The sequence below is a fragment of the Falco cherrug genome, chromosome 9 (assembly GCF_023634085.1).
Source record: "Falco cherrug isolate bFalChe1 chromosome 9, bFalChe1.pri, whole genome shotgun sequence".
NCBI classification, from domain to species: domain Eukaryota; kingdom Metazoa; phylum Chordata; class Aves; order Falconiformes; family Falconidae; genus Falco; species Falco cherrug.
The window spans coordinates 8,387,426-8,412,005 of record NC_073705.1 but is presented as its reverse complement, the minus strand read 5'-3'; the positions used below and the strand labels follow the sequence as shown (position 1 = coordinate 8,412,005).

The following is a 24,580-nucleotide window of genomic DNA, read 5'->3' as shown; positions in this document are numbered from 1 at the left end:
CCCTCCCTGATTTTTCAATCAGATTATTTGTGTCAAAATCTGGCGGTGAAGAAACAGCCAATAGAGAAGCAGAGCACAGAAAGTATTTGCTTATCAAAACTTTCCAGGACTTTTAAAACTTGAAGAGAATTCATGATGCCCAGCTCGAAACCCTCAGGGCAGCACCCTTCACTTTCTGGGGCAGCTTCACCTTCTGCAGGAATATTCCTCTGTCATATTGACAAAGAGCATGACATGGTGAAATAATGTACCAAGCAGACATTTGTTATTTTGTCTTTTCTTTAGGAAAAAAAAAGAAAAGAAAAAAAGAATAGCTCTTAAGAAACCTGTACTTTTACACACATTCATCCACGCATCATATCTTTCACAAACAGACACACCATCTGTCTCACATACACACACTCACATACTTCAGTCTCATAAACAAAACCATCTAGCACATATGCACAAAATTATTTTATTCCAGAATGGATCTTTTATCTCTCCAATTTCCAAGGAAAAAGGAATAAATACTTGCACAGTAACTGAAAAAGATGTGTGTTAATCAGCCTTCATTTTCCTAGGCATATGTGTGTGCAATCCATACATATTTTAGGCATTGCTCTATCTATATACAGCTGTATATAGGATATAAATATAGATTTAAGAAAGCTCATTAAGCAAGCTCATTAACAAGCATCTTTGCAAAAAGCTCTTCAAGAGCAATAATAAGAATTTGCACTTCTATCACTTGCTTTCAAAAAAGGTTTGAAAATGGGTTTGAAAATGGGTTTGCAAATGTGAAATAATTGACTGCCAAGCCCCCCCCCCCAACGGCAGGGTGGAAGGAGGGAGAATGAAGCAGATGCAGAGTGACTTTTCTCAGATGACCTGGTTGTTCTCTAGCAGAGGTGGGAGCAGGAGCTGGAGAGCAGTGATTTTTTTTTTTTTTTTTCAGAATCTTTGGCATGACTCTTGTTTGGGGACAAACAAGGAGAGATGATGTCCCCAAATGCTGGGGGGGGGGGGGGGGGGCGGGGAAGTAATTCCTTATTTCACGTATTCTCTGGTTATCGCAATCTTCCTGACTGTGCAAGAACATGAGCTGTATGTGCCCTCGGTTGTCCCTTCCTGCACTACAGCACACCCTGTGCATGGCTGGAACTGGGACAGCAAAGACACCTTCCAAGAAGTTTATAATTTAAAATGTATATAAGCATACATGCCGCTGTCGAGTGCCAAGTACCGGGATATCACTGTTAGAGAAACACCTTTATAGCACGGTGTTTTTTTGCTCTCTGTGAGCTTTCAAACACTTTGTGCTGTTTCTACAGTCTGTTGCATTAAACCAGGACTCACTTGGGTCCCTTTTCCTACTGCAGCTTGGGGTGCTGAAAGCACCAGGAAGCAATAACCCTTTTTCTGTCCTGCAGCAGTGTCAGTGGTAGGCAGATGATGGAGCAGGCACTTGAGATTCATCACAGAGGTATTTTGCATCCTGCTGTAGCAGGCAGTGGTGCCAGGCATGCTGGCCCTAGCACTGTCTACCAGGCCAGCCACAAGTCACAGCTCTTGTCATTGCACCCTGTCACTGCCCTGTGGCACCAGACAGGCTGTGCAATGGGTTTTGATGCAACTCAGGGACAGGAGTGTAGATTTCACCCCCATTGAGAAAGATTCAGATTTTGATCTTAACCCATCTGTCATTTACTGAACGTAATTAATTCTTGTTGTTTATAGAAGCAAACAATCCCTTTTCCCTCTCCCCCCTCCCCTCCTTATTTATCTAGCTGGGTTTTGCATGAAAGAAACGTTCCCAAGGCATTGTGCTAGCAAGCTGATTTGCATCCTCTTAAACACAGGCATTTGAAGGATTACATTTCCCGCTACAAAAACAAGCATTGTAACAGAAAACCAAAATGTACATTGCAGCTTCAGGGTTTCATATGAAGACAGTTACAGGAATTAAACAAAACAGGAAAATGACAAGCTGCTGAAAGGACTGAGATGTTATTTTATGAAACATTGGAGCTGGCTTCTGCCAGCACCCCTGAGCACAGACTTCCCATTGACATAAAGCGCAAATGGCTGCAGAATGTGGCTCTTAAACTAGAGACAGCAACAGCAAGTCAGCCACACACAAAATGATAGAGAGAACTAGCTGTGTGATAAATCTAATAGCATGTTCAGTGAAACCTCACAAGCTAGCTGGTTTCAGAGGTGCTCCAAGAAGCACTGGGTACAGTCCTTTGGAGGATGACTACATCTCCCAGTGTCAGTAACCTGTGTGTAGAGCAGCTGCAAATAAAACATCTGTATCAGCTGTTCTGCTTCCCCAAGTAGCCATCACCTCACAAAGCCCAGATATAATTGCATACAAACTGATCCCTGAGATAATGAGCACAAATACTCTCTTTTATGCATATTACTGTTATCACTACACTAGAGTCTGGTTCAGCTCTCACCCACCCTTTCTCCCTTTATTTTATTTCAAGAGTTCCTACAAAGCAAATAGTTGCAGGATGGGAGCACAGCCAGCTATCGCCTTGGCTTTTTGTGTTCTTGCTCTTCCCTAGATTTCTGCTTATGGCTTCTGTTAAACTTACCACCTCTCCTCTCCATTGAAATTGCCATCAAAAGGCGATTTATACAAGCTGAATTTAAAAAAAAAAAAAAAAAAAAAAAAAAAAGCGTACCAGAGATATACTTTAGGCTAGAAGGACCTTTGAGCTGACCCCCTGTGGTCATTCTTATTTTATGTTCTTCCTGGTGGTGTAATTCTCCCTGCTCACTCATTTCAGAGTCAGCAGAGAACAGAGAGCTGCAGAGGGCTTTAGCTGGGCTCATGTAGGCTTGTCCAGGCACTGACACACATGGGCTGTGGTGGAGGTACAGCAAGTTCTGCTGGCATCCCAGGACAGTTTAATCTTGTGTATTGCTGTGAGTTCTTACTACACTTCATATGCTCCAGTGCTTCCTAAGTAAATAGATTATTAAATGTGTAACAGTAATAATAAACAGGTTAATTATAACACATCATGTCCATTCTAATGCAGTTGTTTTCCTTTTCAAATCTAGGATCAAACCCCTCCTGTAGCATCCATGTTTTCTTTGTCGATTTGAATGTTATGGCAATTAAGACACAGTAAAATAACACAACTAATTGCTTCCAGCTCTTTTCTGAAGCTCATCCTAATTTCCACTCTTTTTCTGTGGCAGATTAAATAAACATGTCTTCTACACAGCAGGAAAAAAAATACCATTGCTCAGTCCAGACTGTAATAAATATTAATTGTCATGCACAAGGCAGGAGGACTAGATTAAAAACATGCTGGCTCCAAGCAACTCTATCTCATCCAGAAGCAGGATGACCTACTGCAGGTGCAGCGGGAAGGATCCATCTCAGCCCTGCAGGGATGAAAGCTGCGGAACACCACAACTGATGCTGCAGAAGTTAAAAATCAGCCGATACTTCTCAGATGGCATTCTAATCTGCTTTTATTTCCTTACACCCAGTTTCTACCTTGCAAACTTAACGTCCACGATTCCTGCTGGCGACTGAGGAGAATTCATATGGATCGAGGAGTTTATCAGCAGCTTGCCAAGCACCTTCGGGTGCATCCCCACAGAGCTGCCTCTCCTTGGAGAATGAGAAACACTGAGATCCTGCCAGTGGGGATTGAAATGTGGAGTTGCAAACCTGTTGGGTGCAGCGTACAAAACCGAAGGCTGGTAAGCCTTCCCTGAGGTAATTTCCATTCTTCTTTCCTACTCTACATTTTCCACAGGGCAAAACACTCTTTATCTGGAAGGAAGGATGGATTGTGCCGTACCATTGCGTTATTTCAGAAAAGAAAAAAATTATTCTTGTCCATGGTTTGGCTTAGGGGTCCAAAAAAAGGAAGAATGAGATGAGCTTTGCATATTCACCAGTTCGAAGGCAATCCAGGTTTGGGCACCTGCCCTGCAGTTTCTTTCTAGGACTTGTGATGCCCAGCCGCCCCGTCACCGTTACTGCACACACCCAGAGGCACTTTTAAGCCCTTTTTATTCCCTCTCAGCACACCTGCGCACTGAATAAACACTTTTAGGCATGGGCATGGGCCTGGCCCCCGCCTCACGGTGCGGCCTGACAGCAGCCTCGGCCGACCCGAGGGCGGGCACGGGCTCGGCAGCGACACAGGGCAAACGCTGGGCACCGGGGAGGGGCGGGGGCCCGGGCCGGCCGCTGGGAAGGCCTAGGGAGGCCAGACGCTGCCCCCTGCCCGCCGCGGCTGCCCCGCTCCCCTCAGGCCGGGCCTTGTTTACCGGCCGCGCCCGGCCCCGCCCCGCCTGACGCGCCCGCCCGCCCGCAGCACCGCCCCCAGAATCACGCGACCTCCTCGGGGCCGCATCGCTCCCCAGCCGGGATACCTCCGCCGCGGGAGAGAGGGCGGGCGCGGAGGGAGTCACACACACATACACACACCCCCCGGCTCCCCGCCAGGGAGAAGGGTCCTTGAGGGGGAAGAGCCGAGTGGGGCGGTGAGGGGCGCGGCGCGGCGCGAGAGGGGAGCGAGGCGGAGAGGCGGGACTAGTTTGTGCGGCGGAGGGATCCGAGGGGAGAAACGGCTAGTGAATGGGAGGGGGAGGCAGGGCCAAGATGGCGGCGCCCTGTGGGCTAGAGGAGCCCTGAGTGGTAAACAGCTGAGGGGAGGAGAAGGAGAGGTGAGTGCGCTGGGCCTCCTCCTTCCTCCCCCAGCGGGGCGAGAGCGGAGGCAGACGTGGGGGACGGAGAGAAGGAGGCCGAGAGAAGAGACGAGCGGGGAGGCAGGGAGAAAGGGCTCGGGGAGGAGGCGGCTGGAGAAAGGGAAGGGGCCGGGGGGATGGGAAGGCGAGGGTGAAGTCTGGCGGGGCGGGGGGGGGAGGGGGCGATGCTCCCCCTTCGTCCCCTTCCCCCCTCGTCCCCTTCCCCCCGCCGCCCCCTTTCCCTCCCCCCCAGCCACTCCCGCCCCCCGCGGCCGGGCTGCCCGGGGCTGGGCGCTGCCCCCCCGGTCCCCCGCCAGGGCCGCGCCGCTCCGGCTCTGCGCGCTCGGCCGAAGAAGCCTCCGCGCCTCCGTGTCAGCCGCCCCAACGGCCCCCGCCAGCCCTGCCCTGCCCCCCCGCTCGCCAAGGGTCCCCTGGGCCGGGGCAGGCGCTGCACAGTGGTACAGGTCTGTCCCCTCGCTGAGGGGGGCTTGGCGCCCGGCTGGTGGGAGGTGATGTGAAGTCAGGATGTTGTTGACTTGTACCAGAAAACATTTTGCTTCCTGTTGTCACAAAGAACTTGGAAGACTGCAGTTCTGAAGTTTACAGCCTTTGTTTGCTGTGGATGCGGGGTCGTTGTTTTATCAGTTTAGTCAGTGCTTCTTTCCTTGTTTGTTTCGGTTTGTTATTTTTATTTGATGAGTCTTTTACAAGGCAGTGCGTGACAGAAAGAACATGCCTTAAAGGAGGATATGATTCAAACCCCGTAGAAATAACACAGAAACTGGGATCAGGTTTTGTGTGCACGACTGTTTCCAGAGCTGCTGTTTCCAGAGAACCTTCCAGTGGATGCTAATACAGAAGGCTTTCCTTCTTTGTCTGGTCTCATCTTGTAGTTCCCTGACATAAACTTCCGTGGCAAGTTGTTAGAAATCCATCGTAATTGAAGCACTACTGAAGTGATCCTATTAGGTGGAAAAATCCCTCTTCAGTTTACATGCATGAACAGCTACAAACTGAATCTTTGAAAAGTCAGGAAGTTTTAATAATTAGTGCAAGCCTTGGGAATACATACTTCTGCATGCAGTTGACTGTACTTTGCTAAGCAGCAGTCAGATACTCTGCTTATCAGAAACAGCTATGCCACGTTTAAGCTTAAAATAAAATAATGGTCTTAAAATCCTTTACTTAGTAAAACACTTTTTTGCCTTGTTTTTCTTTGTTCATTTATTCAGCTTTGTTTCTGTTGGTTTTTTTTTAACAGCCTAGTCAACCCAGTAATAAATCGCCCTTATATGCAGTTGCATGGACTTACTCAGATAAAAATACAGTCAGAATATCTAATGTGTCATGAGATAAGCTTTAATTAAAATGATTTTATCTCTGGCTGTGTTTAATCCCCACTCCTTCACTCTTTGTTAATTGAGAATTTACTTTCATGGTGACTGATAAAAAGTAGCATTATTAAAGGTTTCCCACATGAGATATACAGTCCAATTGCAGATGTTTTGGTGTTTAAACAAATATTTGACTTTAGTAACTATTTGTAGTTTAAAATGAATGCTGGCCCTATTTAGAGCTGGACTGCTGGGATGTTGACTTACACAGATTGGTGAAATTCTTACCACTGCCAGACACCTTCTTGTTAGCCCTGATATGGGCTGGTGATGTGATTTCCACTCAGTCTCGATATAAGAACTGAATAGCTTGTAACACACATGCATATGTGCACACACTCATATATATATAAGAATATATACATAGGGCTATCTATCTTTGAAAAAAAATACCTTCCATAATAAGCAAATTGAATAATCAAAGCACTTTGTAATGGTGGAGGCAGGGGAAGGGTACCAGATTTTATGGCATGTTGCAGACAGTTGCATATTTTTTGAAAGAGTGTTGTAACTTAGGATCTTGGTCTGGTATGTGTCTGCTATATTTTCGTGTAGTTTAATAAACATAATGAGGACAAGTAATAATATTTCCTTTGTTAGCGTAAGCATTTCTTTGGGTAGCACGTTAAAATACAGAGCAAACTTCTTGCAGTGGTGAACTGCTGTCACTTTCCTGGGTAGTATTTTTTGTTTTTAATTTAAAAGTTAATGCCTACTTTAATTCTTGGAGTAGCTAAAATGCTTCAGCTGAGTACACTGGGTAGTTTGCAGTGGCTTCAAGATTACTGAATTGCAGCCTCACTCTGTTTAAAGGTTTCTCTTGGTGGCAAAAAAGCTGCTGTGGAGATTCAGGAGGCACATGCATTACTGCAAAGTCCAGAGCGCTCTCTTTACCTGTTCATAGTTTTAACAAGATTCTTTAGTTGAACTTATTTTCCTTGTATATTGTTAATTAAATTGGCATAGAAAAACAGTGCTCGTTCTTATTTATTTATTTGCTATTAATACATGCATTTGTGTATCAGGAAATTAAATCATTCCCTTTCAGGCTGGTAACTGGCTTGTTAGCGTGGCTTCTGCCAAAGGGTTCAGTGTCAGCCCTACCATGTGTCGGCTCTTTTTGACGTGCATTGCTTTTAAACAATTTTCCCTCTGACAGAAATTTGATGGGTAGCGATGAGCATAGTTTGTTAGCACAGCACAGTTTCAAAAGAATCTTTAAAAATGCTGAACGTGATTCTGTGTTTGGGGTTATTGGGTTTTTGTGATCTTCCTGTTGCTGCTTGGTTAAGCATCTGTAACAGAGTACAGGAGAATATAATATATAATAATGAGTTAGAATTATCGAGTTTAGGAATGGGATCTTGTATCAGATCTTAAAATAACCAGGAAAACATGGACTACTAGAAGCCAGGCACTTAATTCTTTACAAATGACTACATAAATTAAATTAATTGTACTGCCAATTGTAATGATCAGTTTCAACTGAAGTTTAAAGTGTTGAGAGTTATTATTTCTGGCTGATGAAAAAGGGAATGATCAGCTGCTTACTTTTCTATTGCCACCAGTGATTTTTCTCCCTACTGTCACTTTTCATTCATTGCTTATGTCACTTCTATAATGGTAGCATTAAGTTTGCCTGTGAAGAAAATATAAAATTTAGTATTGTTAGGAAGTATAAGACAGGCTTGGATCTTTTTTATATAGGATGGGAGGGAGTGAGGCTTATCCTTTCATGACCAACATTTCAAAGATTTGAGTGAGAAGGGCTGCTTTGTTGTCAATCTGAGTTTTTCTTTGAAACCAGTGATTGCTGTAAAATACTTGTGTCCTGATTCATGGCCTCTGCCAAAGCGGAACCTTACTTTACCTGGCAGTAGAAATCAGATGGAAAAGTCTAAGTCTTGAGGTCTGGCTTCCCTTCATTGCTGTCAGCAGTTGTCGTATGTGGTGGTGAGCCTCCTTTACTCTTGGCAGGAGGGGGCAAGGGGAATACGTGCCCCAAATTTAACTTATGATTAATGAAGAGGGGTGAAATGCTGATGTTGATCCCCATCGCCCCAGAATAAGTGCTTCTGGTGTCTGAATTTCTACGTTACAGCAAATGTGAAGGACATTCTGGGAGGAGTGTGCATTTTGTGTTGAGTGTGTCCCCCTCCTCCCCACCCCTCAGAGCCGCATAACTGGCACTACCAGCTGCTTTTTCATTTGGCTCGAGATAAAAATACACTGAACAGAAGAACATCTTCTCTTGACAGAAATACTTACAGAAGTCATAATCTTTGGAAATACTCTGCTATCTCTTTCTCTATTTAGCCTTTTCCAATGAATATTTTTACAGTCTTTTCCTTTGTGTTTGTGGCTTAACTGTATTGTGTTGTGGTTAAATTAGCTACTGAAAAAAAAATTTAAACCAAATTGGTTTTTGGCTTGTTGGCTGCTTCTTTTTCTCCTGTAAGCTGGCTCCAAAGTTGTATTGGTAGTTAAAATTAATACTTTCTACTAAAATTTGTCTTTATGAAAGCTCTTGAATATAAGACTAAGTTTGCTGTTGGTGTTGTATCTTCCAGTGAGATAAAACTGTTGCATTTTAAAAAGTATTTAAAAAGGTATTTTTTTTCCACTCTTTACTATCTAGTGCCTTGGATCTTTTATATAAAACTGATTTTAACAGTTAGTGAAGAATCGGTGACTCAAACCATATGGAAAAGTTACAGACTTTGTTGTAATCTTGTCAGTTCCAAGCATGGCTGCAAGGATGTGAAAATTCTCCGAACAGGAGAATGATTGCTATAGCTAGGGATGGAAGCATTAAAGAGACTCCTCTTGTATCCTATGTATTTGAGAAGAAAGGTGTGATTGTTATATGATACTGTAAAGATTTAAGGGTGAGCCTGTTCACTACAGATGTATCAATCCCAGATAAAAAATGCTGTGGCATTCAATGGATGATCTCACTGGTTTACAAGGTCATGGACCTGGCTTGTCCTGAGGTCTGTATTTACAAGTTTTGAAAATCACATCACAAATTACTGGTGGGGCTGGTCATAAATCACACTGACACAGTGAGCCCTGGGAACTGTGCTTCACCTACCAGAACAGTGTTTTCTGATTAAAGTTAAAAGCCTGTTGCCTGTAAACTAGTTATTCAGCCGTCTTTGCTTGAAAAAAGTGTGACGTGATTTAAGACTATTGCTGGAATTTCCCGGTTTGTTTGTTTGTGTTGGGCATTGCAGACCCAATATGATTAGAGGATCTCCAGTCTTAGTCTTACTGAAGATTTCAAATCCATTCCTCACAAATTACTTTATATTCCTGCATTGAGAAAGCTGTTATTTGTTGGTTTGTTGTTTTTTTTTTAAATTGTGACCATTTTGTATAGCAGGGTGATGACATTATACTAGTATATGTAACTTCAGCAGATAAATTTTCCATCTAGTGAAATACCTGTGTGTAATATTGTCCCATTTGTAGATGTGGTTTGAAATACTTTTATTAATATTTTGAACATGGGCTTTTGGAGTGGAGTTTGCTCCACTTTATGTAAAGTACTTCAGCGCGTGATCGACAAGTTTATTTAAAATATGCCGGGTTTATTGGCAGAAGGTCACTTGAGCCATCTATTTTAGTTTAGGGAGCTTGGGAAGTTGTTAGTTACCTGTGTGTATAGTTATCGGCAACTAAGCTTGTGGTATCAACCTTGCTTTTATCTGATTGTAGTGTTTGTGCGTGTCATCGGGCCAGTAGCGTAAAGTTTGAAATCTTCTTACCTACTCAACGTATAACTGGTGTTTTTCCCATCTGCCTGCAAGTGTATTGTTGAACCTGACTTCCTGAACCTATGTAGGGTGTCTGCAAAAGCATGTTTCTTGATTTCACCATGCTATAGAATTTCCTCAGGCAATATCAGAATTAGTGAAACCTGCTGTTGAGGTTTTTACTAGTGTGATGAAGATCTGATCCAAGTTTAATAGTATTACTGTTATTAGTAAGAAAATAAGAAATAAAAGCATTATTTTCATTATGGTGGGGGGTGAGAAATCAAAGAAAAGGGAGTTGACAAGGTCTTCATGGGCTAAAAAAGCAGAGACACTAGGATTTATGCTCCTTTAAATCTCAAAACAGGTTTTGCTTGCAGCTGGTTTGGGGGTGTGGTCACACATCTCTTGTTAACTAGACTTTAAACAACTAATTCATGTTGCTTAGGAAGCTGGTGAATCTATTGCTTAACCATGACTGAGACTGTATCCTGGTAGAAATTGAGACACCTATGTTAGCAAGCCCTTTACAGTCTCAAAGATGGTGTTCTCGGAAATAAAGGAATAGGTTACTTGCAGTACACTTATTTCCCCATATATAGTTCTGCATGCATTCAGGGTATCTCAGTATAACTGTAATTTAGTAAATTAAATACTGCAGTGAGTACTAGAAACTGAAAAAGCAGTTGACTCCTGAAAATCAGTAACAAAGTGGAAGGTTGACTCCTTAGATTGTTGCATGGGTGAGTGAGTGGCTTTAAACTTTTTGAAAGGATGGTGTCACTCTTTGAACATGGCTTCTAAACAGCAAGCTCTTTGAGAAAGAAGCTGAAGCTTGAGTCTGTACCATGTATAGATAAAAAAACCCAACAACACAAACAACACCCCTCTCCCCCCCCAAAAAAAACAACCCCCAAAACCAAACCCCAGAACCCCAAGCCACAACAAATCCCAGCTCTAATCTTTTTGGAAAGCCGAGATCCATTCTGTTCTTGATAAAAAGTGAATCTTCCTCCACCTCAAGTTTCTATTTTATTATCTTTAGTTCAAAGTCTTGCTTGCAGTACCAGCCACTTTTCAGTCTGCAAGTTTTTAAGGTCTTGCCAGCATGGGGCTTGAAAAGAAAATCGCATTTAAATCTGAAACACTTCAATGAGCAGACTCTGCTAGCTGCTTGTAGATGCACTGAAATTTTATTTGTCCTGTTCAGCCGTGCAGCTATGATCATTGAAAACAGAGGGTAGGGGGTTTTATGTTCCAGAATGGTGATCACTGGAACACCTAAAGTTTGTTGCTAGTGAAATGCCTGTTATGAGTGTGGTGCCATATTATCACCTTCGAATTTGCAGTCAGTGCCAGATTAAGTAAGCTGACGTCTTGTGGCCCTAATAAAAATGACCTTGGGCAGTTCTGCAACTACAGAGTGGTATGTTGCAAATGACAAAGTTTACGGGTAGACAGGTTAACTCCTTCTGTCCAGTAACGTTAAACATAAGCTTTCAAGAAAGTAATATGTATATAAGTAATTACAGCATTATCATTTAAAATAGGGCACTGATATATGGCCCTTGGCTAATTAATGTCTAACAATGTTCTGACTAGAATCTAAAGACTTAAACAATTACAGTAATTATTCTAGGTTCAGAATTTGGTAGGGTAAGAGAGGACTTGTTTGTATGTAAGATTTTACCTACGATAAATAAAACTCTTTAGCAGCTTTTGAAGATTCACAATACAAAACTACAGTCTTGAGAAAGCCGTTTAGTTTGAGGCAATAGCAAAAGTTAACCTGCTGACAATTCTGAAAAAGGCAACTGTGCACCACTTACTAAGGACTGACTTTCCTCACACAGCAGGTACATACATAGCTCTGCTATTAGTAAAGAACTTACTGCTGTTCTGAATATACAAGGTTTGATAAGGAAGAAATAAATTGTGCCTTTTGTTAACCTCTTCATGCTTTTTCTTTATTAGTGATCATGAAAGGTGTGTGGCTGACAGCATTGCAGACAGCGGCTCAGCTCATCCACAGAACAGGTGCTGTATACACAACAGCAGTAAAGAAAAATCTTGTGTGTAAACTTGGTATGTGTTGTCTTGCCTTCCATGGAGGAAGTGAAAAATGTGTGCTAGCTGGAAGTAGGAGGAAAGAAGAAACCCTTGCTAATAAAATCTGGTTTGATGTGAAGCCAGATTATTTCTGCCAGTGGGAATGTACAGCCTGGGATTCTTATGGATTAAGAAAAAATTGAATCATGTTGCAATAGATAGATAGATGTGACACCTGAATCCCTCTGTTGCTGATACATCAGAGAAAGCCATTTTAAAAGCCTGAAATGGCTTAGGTTTACTCCTGCTTGGTACTGTGAAGCTGACCAGTCATGTTATCTGCACACTGTTGCATTTAATCACAGAATCATTTAGGTTTGAAAAGATCTTTGAGATCATCACGTCCACTGTTAACCCAGGACTGCCAAGCCCACCATTAAACCAGAAGCGCCACATCTGTGTGTTCTTTAAATACCTCCAGGGATGGTGATTCCACCACCTCCCTGGGCAGCTTGTTCGGGTGCCTGACCACCCTTTCGGTGAAGATACTTTTACTAATGTCCAATGTAAATCTCCCTTGGGGCAACTTGAGGCTGTTTGCTCTTTTCCTGTTGCTTGTTACTTGGGAGAAGAGACTGACCCCACCTGTCTACAACCTCCTTTCAGGTAGTTGTAGAGAGCAGTAAGGTTCCCCCTGAGTCTCCTCCAGACTGAACAACCCCGGTTCCCACAGCTGCTCCTCGTAAGACTTGTTCTAATCTATATGAGTTTTAATATCTATAAACAGTTTTTGCACTGCAGAGTTTTTAATATGTTATTCGTGAATAATATATGTGCAATCAAGGTATGTTGTGCTTCTCAGCCTGTGGTTTAGTACGTGCAGGGTGGCTGAGGAACAGCAGCTGTAGTAACCCAAACTGAGTTTCCTGACAGCTGCAACTTGGCCACGTTGCAAGTATTAAAGCACAAATCTATTAGTATGCAATAATGAAAAGCTGAGGGCAGTGAATTTCTAATCTAGCCAGAGTGGTGAAGAAGGATGTTGAGATGTTTTCTTCAGAGTGTAGACCGCTATGTAAAGGGTTTGAAAGGTTAGTTGAGGTGTTGCTGTAGGAAAGTGAGAATGGAGTGATTCCAGGGAGTTATTTGCATTTTATTCAGAAGTTTAGTCTTCTTGACTGGCCTGGAGAGCAAATCAAAAAAATATGGTAATAGAATGCTCTGATAGTCTATACATGCTAGCCAAGTTCTTCTGCAAAACAGATTAATGTCTCTCTTAAAAAGAGGAAGAAAACTCTGCTTGTGACTCATTGGCTTCTTTGGAAACTTTTCTCTTACAGCTTTTATTACAGGTGTGTAAAATCTAGCAAACATTTCATTGTTAAATGGGCAATACTGCAGAAAAGAAGTAGGGAAGTAATGAGAGATTTAAGATTGAAAGGGAAAAAGGAAAGTTCATTCATCTGCTCTCTCTTCTCTCCTAGTCTGGTAGAGAGGCACCAATGAGGAAGTTCCTGAAATTTTAACCTCCACATTCATGTCAGTACATGCATCATGGCCCAGCAAGGAAATGTTGGTGAGCTCCTCTCAATGCTGGATTCTCCAATTCTGGGTGTCCTGGAAGATATAACAGCTGCGTTCAAGGATAATCTCATTTGTGGTATGTATTCCTTTACGTAATTTGAGGAATTGCTTTCACACCAATAAAGGTAGAATAATGGGGTTTTTTTTCTATCAAACACAGTCTTTGCAAATGCAACTTGAAAGAAACTCTTCATACTTGAGCTTGAAATTGCTTTAAGGATTGAAGCTTCTCTTCAGTCCATTTTGCTTAATGGCCTGCCTCTTGGAAGATCTGTTATGTAATTGTTAAAATGCCATTATAAAATGGCTAGCTTTTCCTGGGGCATAGCCTCAAGTTAGGAGGTGATAGAACTTTCTTTTTCAAATGTATCTAGAAAGAATTAGGTGTTATCCACATTATGGGAAGTAGTGGGATTTTGTTAATTTTAAAAATAAGCAACAAAAAAACCCCAAACAAAACAACAGACTCAGACTTTCTTGAAAAAATGGTTGCTGCTATTAAGGCATCCCTTATCTTGATAGAGCCTTTTCAGAGCGTGAGAGCACTCTTTCATGAACTTGGTCGTCTTTATCTGCTGAAGGGAGAGAATGTAAAGTTACTCCTGAACTCTTTTCCTGTACTGGGTAAAACACTGTTGCAGTTCAGGTACTACTAGGTTTTTAAGGTTAGACTGTAATCATTAGTTATTAAAAAAACTCGTTCCCTTCCCTGAGCAGAATGCAATTGCTTGAATGGTTAGAAATTAGAAAATGTAGTTGAGAGGTCTCATTTTCCCAGAGGTCTGGTAAACACTAAGTGCTGGTTTACGTTATTAATTGTGTAACAAGTTGCGCAATGTCCCTGTAACAAATGCTTCACTTTTAGTGTATTGAGAATGTGTGCTTTTTTTCTTGCTGTAAACAAATAGACCGTGGACCTATGCTTGTGAACAACCTGGTGGACTATTACTTGGAAACCAATTCTCAGCAGGCACTGCATATACTGTCCACGTTGCAAGAGCCTCATGACAAGGTAAAAAATTCTTGTTATTTAGCATAGCAGATTTTAGCCTGGTATTGAAGCAGCCTTTAAATAGCATCTCTTAGAATTCTTGTTTTTCCATTCTGGTATAGAATTACCTTGTTGTAGAGATGTAGTATCTCTATAGTAAATGCTAGTTAAATTTTAAAAAAAGCCTTCAAAGGTCTCAGTTTCCTGGGTTGCTTAAAGTGACCCAATTAAGCAAAGAATCTCTACAAATGAAAGTTTTCTGAGGACTGATGTGGTCTCTTTGCAGTGCTGCTGCCACTTGCTCAATGTTGGATGTGTTAGCCTAAAAAAAATTGGGTATTTTGAGAGCAAGTAAGGATTTTTAAATAGATTGAGAGAATGGCACTACAAATTGTTTTACTTCTGCTGATCAGGATTTTTTAATTATTTATTTATGATAAATGTTTTGAAATGCACTGACTGATTCTGGACTGAATGGTTTGCATTTGGCTGCCAGCAGACTTAAATTTATTGCTGGGTTTTATTTGCTTTTGGATCCTGTATATTTGTAAAATGCCCATAGTTTCCATAGTCAGCTGTGGCAAACTGCTGAATATAGATCGGTGAAAAAGAGCATCTACCAGTTAAATGTAAATACCTTTTCTTTTTCTACCACTCTTTGCAAAATCCTCTATCAGCATCTACTGGACAAAATTAATGAATATATGGGCAAAGCTGCTACCCGTTTACCCACTCTCTCTCTGCTGGGACATGTGATAAGACGACAACCATCTTGGAAACATAAGCTTTCTCAAGCACCTCTCCTCCTTTCATTACTTAAATGTCTCAAGGTAAGAACTGTCAGTATTGTCCATCAAACACTTGTACACCTGCTGTAAACATATGTACTTGTTATACAAGACATTTGTTTTCTGTTTTGATGTCGTTTAGTTAAGCTGTGAGAAAAATAAATTGTTGATTAGGACACTAAGCCACAGTGCAATTACATCAGCTAAATATTCTGTGCTGATCTGTTATTACCGACAATCTTGTTTGTAAAAGCCACTGTCACTGTATAACTTGGAGTTAGGAAAGTTTACTAAAACTTTTAGAAAAGTAAGTTAAAGACCATCAGTGAAGTTGATGGATATCTTGAATGTGAATTAATGAGAAATACAATAACTTCCCATTAGCATATTCTGAAATTTGTGCATGTCAGCTGGTATACTGCCCTTGCAGTGTAGATGGGCCATGCAACAGACTATTCCATGGTGAAATTACCTTGGAATTTGCAGGCTTTCCCTTCCTGGCTACAGACCTGCTGGATTACAAGGAAGTAGCTGCTTCTCCATGCTTTTTTTTCTCCCCATCTGCAAATTTATCAGTTATAATACTGTACAGTATTGTAACAGTGAATAAAGAATGGAAAGTGTTTTGAGACCTAGAATGTGTTGTCAGTAATATTGATTAATATGATAGTGAAGAATTTATATTAGTCATATAAGTGACAATAAAATGTAGTCATGTACCAGTGCTCTTCAAAACAAAAACACAACAAATTTTTAACTGCCAAAGAAGCTACAAGTGCTGTTAGTGGAACTCCTGATGGGCCTGACGAGTTCTGTTACCCTTTTCAGTGTGAGTCTTACCTGATTGTGAGAGGAGTGAAGTGTGTCAGAAAGCTGGCAGGAGCAGAACAGAGATGTGGAAGTGCTGGGGATGTGTACAGAGGGATAGTGATGGATGTGAAATATGCTGTGAAAGGGTTATGTCTGACTGAGGGAGAACAGAGGCTGTAGATTACACAGATGAAGAAAAAATCGTAACACTGAATATGTCTGACCAGCCCAAATGGCTTTTGGGAGGTACCAAGACCAGCTCAGCGCATCTGGCCACAGGCTTACCTGTGCTGTTTGCACCCCTGTCCTGACAAAGCAGAGGAAATACCAAGAAAAATGTGCATTAAGCTGGGGAAGCAAGTAGGGAGCCCACCAGGAGAGTTTAAACATTTTCTGTGTCCTGTCCTAAAATCTGATTCTCTGTTACTGATGTCATCTAACTAAAAATTTTTACTGCCACCTCCCTTTCTCTTGGTATGGGTTCTAGTTATTGTTTGAATTACCACTTTATGAGATACTTAGCAGCTGGAGTCATCAACCAGGTTTGATAGAAAAGCTTTTGACCCTTGCGTTGGTAACTGGCCAACATCCTTGAATACCCTGAATCAGATTTGCAGTTTCTCAGGCTCTGAATGCTGTGTGTTCTTAGCTCTGGGAAGGAAGGAAGGCAGTGTGTAAGATACTTCACATACCAGTATTTATTTTTTTTTTCTACTCTATTATGGAACTGTGGTCATGTTCACTTGTTAACTTAAGTCAAGTCTTTATACAGAAAAGCAGCAGCAGAATAGGAGTAAGAATCCCAAATCTTTTCTTCTTAGGGTTGTTATGCATGAAAGAGAAAATAGTCTTGGTTCATTAAAATATTGTAGGTTTAAGTTCAACACTTTTAATTGACTAATGCAGGATTTTCCCCTTCTTGCAGACTGACACAGATGTAGTAGTACTCACCACAGGTGTCCTAGTGCTGATAACCATGTTGCCAATGATTCCTCAGTCTGGCAAACAGTACCTTCATGATTTCTTTGGTATCTTTGGGCGTCTCTCAGCCTGGTGCTTGCAGAATCCAGGTGAGATTTCAACTTTGTTGCATGCAGTTATGGTTTAGTAGTATCCTTGTGACTCTTGCACAGTTGGTGAGCGCATTCTTTTGTGAGACTCTTAATGGTCTGAGATTATTTAAATGCAGAAAATGAAGTATTAGGGCCCACAAACTGGTCTGTTTTTTATAGTTAGCATCAGGGAGTGCTTCTTTGCTCAAAATTTCTAAGTGTCTTAGATTGGTCCATGTGGTGCTGCTACTACATGATGTTTCACTGGACCAAAGTGCTACCCTGATGACAGTGAAAAGCAGAGACTGATCTTAATGGAACAGAGAAGATAAAATGCTAATATTTGAGGCAGATGTTTGGGAATTTGAGATTGCTAGGTATGGATGGGGAGGGGGAAGAAACATGTGAGGTTTTCTTTTAATATGCAACTATCAGCACTCATGAAAGTCTTGGTAGAACTAGGCTTCTCAGTTGTAGCATTGGTTCTGATGAATTGGTTTTGCTGAATTTGTTGTAAGGTGTCTGATATGTAACACAAGTGTTATAAATGTGTCTCATGGCTGTATGAACAAATGCTGTGTTAAGCATATAGAAGTGCTATTCAGAGAGCCATTTTGCATGGCAAGTAGGATTGGAACTTGTAAGGTGGCTAGTAAGGTTCAAATCTGTCATGTTTGCTTTTTGTGGGTACAAGCTTTTAGTTTTTACCTTTGAAGTGAAGTAATCCTTAGTTTTTATTTTTAATCAGGCAGGCAGTCTTGCAAACTCTGGCTCACTATCTAGAGGGGTTTCGGGTTTTAACTTGAATAATAAAAAAAATGCTGTGCTTTGAGAACGACAGGATACTGGTTGGAGTTAATGGTCCGTGTCTTAATTTTTGGTTTTGCTGTGAGCTGATGAGAAAGTATTGCTTATACTCTCAGAAGACTTCACAGTTTCGCTAGGGACTATTCATATCTCAGAAGACTTGTTCCAGTTAACATTTTAAATTTAAAAGTACTTTGCTTGCATCCTTAGAAGTTTTATTCTTTTCTCCAATGTAATGAAAAAGATTCTAACTACTTTTTCCAGGTCACGTGGCAGAGATTTATCTTGTCCATCTTCATGCCAGCGTTTATGCTCTCTTTCATCGTCTTTATGGAATGTATCCTTGCAATTTTGTCTCCTTTCTGCGTTCTCACTACAGTATGAAGGAAAACTTGGAGACCTTTGAAGAGGTAGTCAAGGTAAAATGTGTATATTACCTGAGACAAGGAATTCATAGCTGTATAAAGGCAGGTATTTGGCAATTTAATACACTACATTGATTTAATTGAGGGCTGCTCTGCAAAGCAGAATAAAAACTGGCTATTGGAGGACTGAAATCTCAGGTGGGAGCAAGATCATCTCTTGAAGCTGTGATGATGTGTGTTAGCTTTATCTGTTAAATGTAACATTCTGAACTGTAGGGATCAGTAGCTTGCTCATCACCTTTGTGTAGTTTAGTGCAATGAAAAGATGCTGTACCGATAATACATACTTCTTCTTGCTCTTGCTCATCCAGCCAATGATGGAACATGTGCGAATTCATCCAGAATTAGTGACTGGATCTAAGGACCATGAACTGGACCCACGAAGGTATATATGTTCACTCTGCTATTAGGAAAGGCTAGAAATGAGCAGCTTTTAGCTGGGTTATTTCAGAAGGCTTACAGCAAAACCTTGTCTGTCAGCAGCAGTGTGTGCCAGTGGTGTTTTGCCACCCATATTCATAGGTGCACCAGGTAAACGTGTAGCATTTCTTCATCCAAGCTTACAGCTGGATGAATAAGCAAAAACTGTTGTGGAAGGCCATTAATAATGTTGGGGTTCTGAATTAATTTTGTGTCTGGGATAGAATCTGTCTTCTACTTAACAGTTGACTTTGTCTTAATTTGACTTAACAATCAAACATCCTCATAAAATTCTATAAGAATTTGGTTATAATGAATAAAGGGAAACTACCACTGACTTGCTTCATTGGCTTAAGGTTTGGGTCGTTTATTTTTTTTTTGGTTTGTTGAAGTACTTGGTGGGATTTAAGTGTTTAAAATGGCTTCAGTGTGTCTTGTTTTGGTACCTAGATATTGGTTCAGTTAACAGATCAATTCTTTTAACAGGTATGTCTTAACATTATCAGCTGTATTAGTTTTCTTTAGAAATAGGCTCATTTGCCTGCAGCAGCACCACTTGCTGCTTTTCTCTTGTCTCCACAGGCCCAGCCACTGAAGAGGAGCAATTGACTCTTGTTGCTGCACAGTAGTGCTCTTGCCCTGCTTTTCAGAGCCACTAGGAAAACACTACTAAATGGGAACCCATTGAATATCACAATGCCCAGTTTTGCAGGCTTCTCCCAGACAGGGGGGAGGGTGGCGCTGCTAAGGAGTACAATTGGCACAAAACTACCAGTTGAAGCCTTCTGGTTTGGTATCTTGCACATAATAGCTTACATTCAAAAGCAATTTGGCCTTTAACAGATAGCCTTGTGTGCTTTCTCTTCTTTACAGTGAACTGCTATACCCTGAAATATTGGGCAGATCTAATCTGGCTGCTTAATTTAGGGAGAGAAAAAAGTTTTCAGAACGAAGGAGGCAGTAATAATAAAAAGCATTCCCAAAACTTGGGAGGAAAAACACAGACCTCAAACTGGCATTGCAGATGGTGTTTGCTTAAATAATGTAAGATTCCCTCACTGCTGGCATGTCTAAATTTTGACTACCAACATCTGAGTCTAGTTGAGCTGATTTCTACAGCTGCTGAAGCTCAGGATCCACCAACTCTTCGTATGCTGTTCCTCCTTTCCAGAGCGCTCCATGGCAGACCTTTATGGATCTCTGTGTCAAAGCTGTTTGTCTCCTCTTTGAGACCCCCTCTTACAAGTCATCTGGTTGCAATTTCTGTATGGTGCCTTGTTCCAGTTTTGGCTGGGAGCATGCAAAGCTGTCTGGAACAAATGAGCCATCCTACAAGCCAATTCCTCATGTCTCCAGGAACTCTTGTTTGTAACAATAATTGACTAACTTACTCTTTTGGATCCAAAAACTGTCTGCAGGTGGAAAAGACTAGAAACTCATGATGTTGTGATAGAATGTGCCAAAATCTCCCTGGACCCTGCAGAAGCCTCGTATGAAGATGGTTATTACTCTGTGTCTCGGAAACTCTGCACAAGCTTAAAACATCATCAAACTGACCCCAGTGCCAGCCATTACGTTGACACACAGAGCAGCTATGGTAAGACCTGCCTGACACCTAATGAATACCCAATTCCTGGAGGAAAACTCGCCTTACAGCAAAAAGACATCTTACTAATTTATTCCACTTAAAGTCTGATTCTTAGGGCACCATAAAATAGACTGTCATTTAAAAAAAAAAAAAAAAGAAGGAAATATATACATACATGCTCTGGTCATGCAGACATACAGTATGTTTGCAAAGTTGCCTTTCTGCTGTTTCCTCCTCCCCTGTCCCCCCTGCCCCAAAACAACAAACCAACCAAAAAAAGAGCTGTAGCATCTAATATATTCAGTAGATATTTTTTGAGGCTGGAAGAAAAGTCTCTTGTTTGCTAACTACAAATGTGTGTGTTGAATGGAATCAAAATGTTTTGGTTAAAAGCCTCTAGTACTAGCCAGAAGTACATTGATTTGTCTTTAATGTGCTGGATACTTTTAATTTTTTTTTTTTTTTTTTTTTTTTTTTAAAAAAAAAAACAAACACTTTCAGGGACTTCTACCCCATATTCCACTCCTCGGCTAACACTATCACAAATGCCAGGGCAGCTACCTCAGATTCTGAGCCCACAGTCAATACGGCAGTCAACTGAGCCACAGCAGGTAAAGGAGAAGATGCAGCACAGCATGTTTTTAATGCTTTGCACTTTGTTTGTCGTTCCTCGTGACAGTCTTAAAAAAACTTGTTTCTGAGAAGTACTGTGAATTCTTTAGAACTTAGTGTATATTTCAGATTTAATCCCCATCTGATTTCCTATGTCAGAACCTGGATACAGGTGCTTCACGTGTTCCTTTTCTGAGCTTCACTGATTTGTGTTTATTGTGTATTGCTTTTACACAGGTTACCATCTGGAGTCCTTCTGCAGTTTGTGGTATGACCACTCCACCAACCTCCCCTGGAGTTGTCCCATCAGAATCATCCCAGTCTGCATCACAACCTTACAGCAAAGCTTTTGGCACATCTGGTGCGTGCTGAATTTTGGAATTAGGCCTTCAAGGTTTATTATAATAGAAATTTTGGCTGTAAATTTTGCTGTCAGCTTGAACAGGAATGCCACAATTTGATAGCCTTAAGTCATTACTTCCATGAACTGAGTACTTGGTCATCTAGAGCAGTGCTAATGCAAACACTGAGACAGGAAATAAGTTACAGTGAATTAAGAGCCAAAGTCTGAAGCAAGCCTTTTGGAAACTGCACTTTTATCTTGATAAATAGTTGAAAGAGATTAAGTAGTAAATGGTTGAGATAGTGTTTGAATGTACAGTTCTTCACATACAATATTTGGCTGAAAGGAGGCAGTGGGAGCCTGCTGAGAAAGCTTTTGCTCCTCTATTTCAGCAGGGGGAAAAGGAACACCTTTGGGAACGCCAGCCACATCTCCTCCTCCATCCTGCACTTCAGATGACTTTGTGCATGTTTCACTCCCTTCAGCTGCTGCCACACCTTCTAAAAAGGTATAATAAAGTTCTTTTGCCAAACAGATCTGATTATTTTTTTTCATTGGCTTGCCATACAGGCAGGAACCATAACAGAGAAAGAAAAATCAGAGTAACTGATTTACAAAACACGTTGCAATTCATTGCAAAACCTAATTTTCTTCTCAGTTTAGACAACTATTGCCTTTTCCACGGTGCACGGTTTTAAGACTTCTTATATTGGCTTGCTATTTAAGCCATGTATTTGAAGGAATTTCCTTTCTATGGAACTGACCAAGGGGTTTGTTTCCAACAGATGTCTGATGCAGAGAATCTATGTTGAGTTTTGGTTTTTGGCTTTTTTTTTCAGGAGGACAAACCAGATACTGGGAGGCCTTTACTGTACCGACAGCAAAATGTCATAAACAGTGATAAATCATTGGGTAAACTCAGTTTTCCTCTCCTCATTACAATAGCCTATTATAAATGAATCCTGTTTTTATTGACTTGTATTCCAGTTACCAAACACTTTCCCACAGGTTTTTCTCTCCCCATCCCACCCCCTGCGAGTTCTTTGTAGTTCCAGGATCCTGCCTTAACCTGTGATTGAACTTAAAACCTTCTTGTGATGCTTTTGATTTAATTTTAACTACTCATCTTCAGAAATAGCTTGCAGAATTTTTTTTAACTGGCCCTCATACATTCTTATGCATGTTTAAATATACAGATCTACGCTGAAGGCTGGAAAAGGACTTTTTTTTTAAAAGCTAATTCTTTGAGGATTTTTTTTTAAATTAGAAACAACAAGTTGTACATGAACTTATTTCAAGTTTTATGTCACATGTTTGGATCAAACTGTAAGGCTACACATAAGGATAGATAAGATACTCCCTTTTAAAGGCTCTTGGAACCACTTTTGTTTTCTATCTACAATTATATTGCTGTACTTGAACCTTTTTTTTTAAAGTCCTGTGGAATATTGAAATCAACAGTGGATGGTTGAGGAACTCAGCTTCTAATAGGTAAATCTAGATGCCATTTTCCGTTCTGTCATCCATACCTGTGACAGCTGTAGAAAGGGATTTTGGCACTATATTTGAGACTTCTGTACTGTGAATCTTTACCATCCTCAAAGTGGAGATGATAGTGAAATTTAAAGCTGGTTTTCCTTTGTGAAGTTGTATAGCAACAACAGAATCTGAACTTTCTGAATTCCCAGTTAAGAGCAGGCTAGGTTTTTTCACTAGATTCTTTATCTGTGACTAAGCTATGAGTATGAAGTTTCTATCCTGCATGCTTTAGTGTGTATTTCCCTGGCAGCTGTCTCAGAGTTTTGATCGGTAGCCACATATTGTCAAATTTGTATTACATCGGTTTGCTGAACTTCCTTTTTTCAGGTTAAGTGCTGTGTCCTTGTGTAGGCAGATCAGAAGCTAAAGGGGAGTTTAATGATAATATGGAAGAATAATAGTCACATTACACTTAAGCCACTTTATTTAGTGTGTTAAATTGCAAACAGCCCATTCTTATTCCATTCTTACTCATACAGGCAGTTGCCTAGGCTTGTTGTGCAACAGCAAATGTTAAGTTTACAAAATTGCATTTCAGCATCAGGGCCGACCAGTGACTGATCTCTGAACTGGTTTCCACATGGAATGGAACAGGAGTCAGATAGCTTCCTCCTTTGAGGAAGCATCTGAAGGAGGGGCAAGCTTATTCTAAGGAACTTACAGTAGTAAAAGACTTTGGGTTTGTGCTCTGATAAGGCTGGAGAGAATGGCATTTGTACAACTAACGTTTCTTTTTTCTTTTCTTTTCTTCAGACACACCCAGTAGTAAAAGTTCAGTAACCTTAAGTGATCTTCCAGAGTTTTTGGGTGGTTTGTCTTTTGAAGATAGTGCTGAAAAGGACAGAGAGGAAGGTAATTTCTGTCATCCTTACGTACATCTTAGCTAAGGCATTGTTTGTAATGTCAAAATACAACATCCATAACTGTGCTCCTCCCTGCCATCCTTCTCAGATGCAATATCTAAAGAGATCTCCGAGATCACAACCGATGCTGAACACATGGTGCCTAGAGGAGGATTTGACTCTCCATTTTACCGCACAAATGAAAGTCTGTCAGGCTCTCAGAAGAAGACCCATTCAGTAGCCTCTAGTGTTCAGGGACACAGTCAGACCTCTGAGCCTCTAACATCTTCCCTGGACAAGCCTGGGCCTGAGAGTGCACGGGAAACACCCAAACAAACGTTTACTCCCATAGACAAGCCCTGTGGAGGCTCTGGTGAAAGCCCTGCTGGTAACAGGGAAGGAACCTCTGGGGAGACAAGTATCCGCACTCCCAGCCCTTACAAAGTACCAGCACAAAGAGGAGTGGTGTCTGGGAGTGGGCAGCCTCCCCTCTATGAGCACCTTTTTGAGGTTGCATTACCAAAGACTGCCTACCTCTTCGTTGGCAAGAAGACTGAGGAGCTGCTAAAGAAAGCCAAGGGAACCCAGGATGATGAGTGCATGTCCTCAACTTCTCCCGTGGAAGTACTGGACAGACTGATACAGCAAGGAGCGGATGCACACACTAAGGAGCTGAACAAGTAGGTGACTGAAAATCTTACTTCGCAAATGTTCTTGTTACTCCTTTCTGTGCTGGCTTTATTTTAATAGCTGTGCCTGAAAAGCAGCCAGTTCTGGAAATCTACAATGAAACCATGTTCTGTGAAACATGACTCTTATCTGAGTTAGGGGTTCTGGGTGGAGGGTTTTTATATTTGCAACGCTGATGTGT

General features: G+C 41.3%; 1 protein-coding gene across 5 annotated transcripts in view; it reads left to right on the top strand.

The window, feature by feature from the left end:
- The first annotated feature begins 4,529 nt into the window (after positions 1-4,529).
- TSC1 (TSC complex subunit 1) overlaps positions 4,530-24,580 on the top strand; it is a 28,929-nt gene continuing 8,878 nt past the window's right edge. For 2 of the 5 annotated variants that reach the window (XM_055719831.1, XM_055719828.1), the window contains exons 1-15: positions 4,530-4,686; positions 11,834-11,896; positions 13,393-13,568; positions 14,401-14,504; positions 15,161-15,313; positions 17,007-17,151; positions 18,205-18,359; positions 18,677-18,750; positions 20,204-20,382; positions 20,875-20,984; positions 21,223-21,346; positions 21,721-21,836; positions 22,168-22,240; positions 23,621-23,719; positions 23,819-24,389. In XM_055719831.1, the coding sequence (XP_055575806.1) occupies positions 13,463-13,568; positions 14,401-14,504; positions 15,161-15,313; positions 17,007-17,151; positions 18,205-18,359; positions 18,677-18,750; positions 20,204-20,382; positions 20,875-20,984; positions 21,223-21,346; positions 21,721-21,836; positions 22,168-22,240; positions 23,621-23,719; positions 23,819-24,389 (2,009 nt within the window). In that variant the 5' untranslated portion in view covers positions 4,530-4,686; positions 11,834-11,896; positions 13,393-13,462. Of the gene's footprint in view, positions 4,687-11,833; positions 11,897-12,574; positions 12,651-13,392; positions 13,569-14,400; positions 14,505-15,160; positions 15,314-17,006; positions 17,152-18,204; positions 18,360-18,676; positions 18,751-20,203; positions 20,383-20,874; positions 20,985-21,222; positions 21,347-21,720; positions 21,837-22,167; positions 22,241-23,620; positions 23,720-23,818; positions 24,390-24,580 lie in introns of those variants that run through there. The other 3 variants (XM_055719829.1, XM_055719830.1, XM_055719832.1) reach the window with 3 other exon arrangements.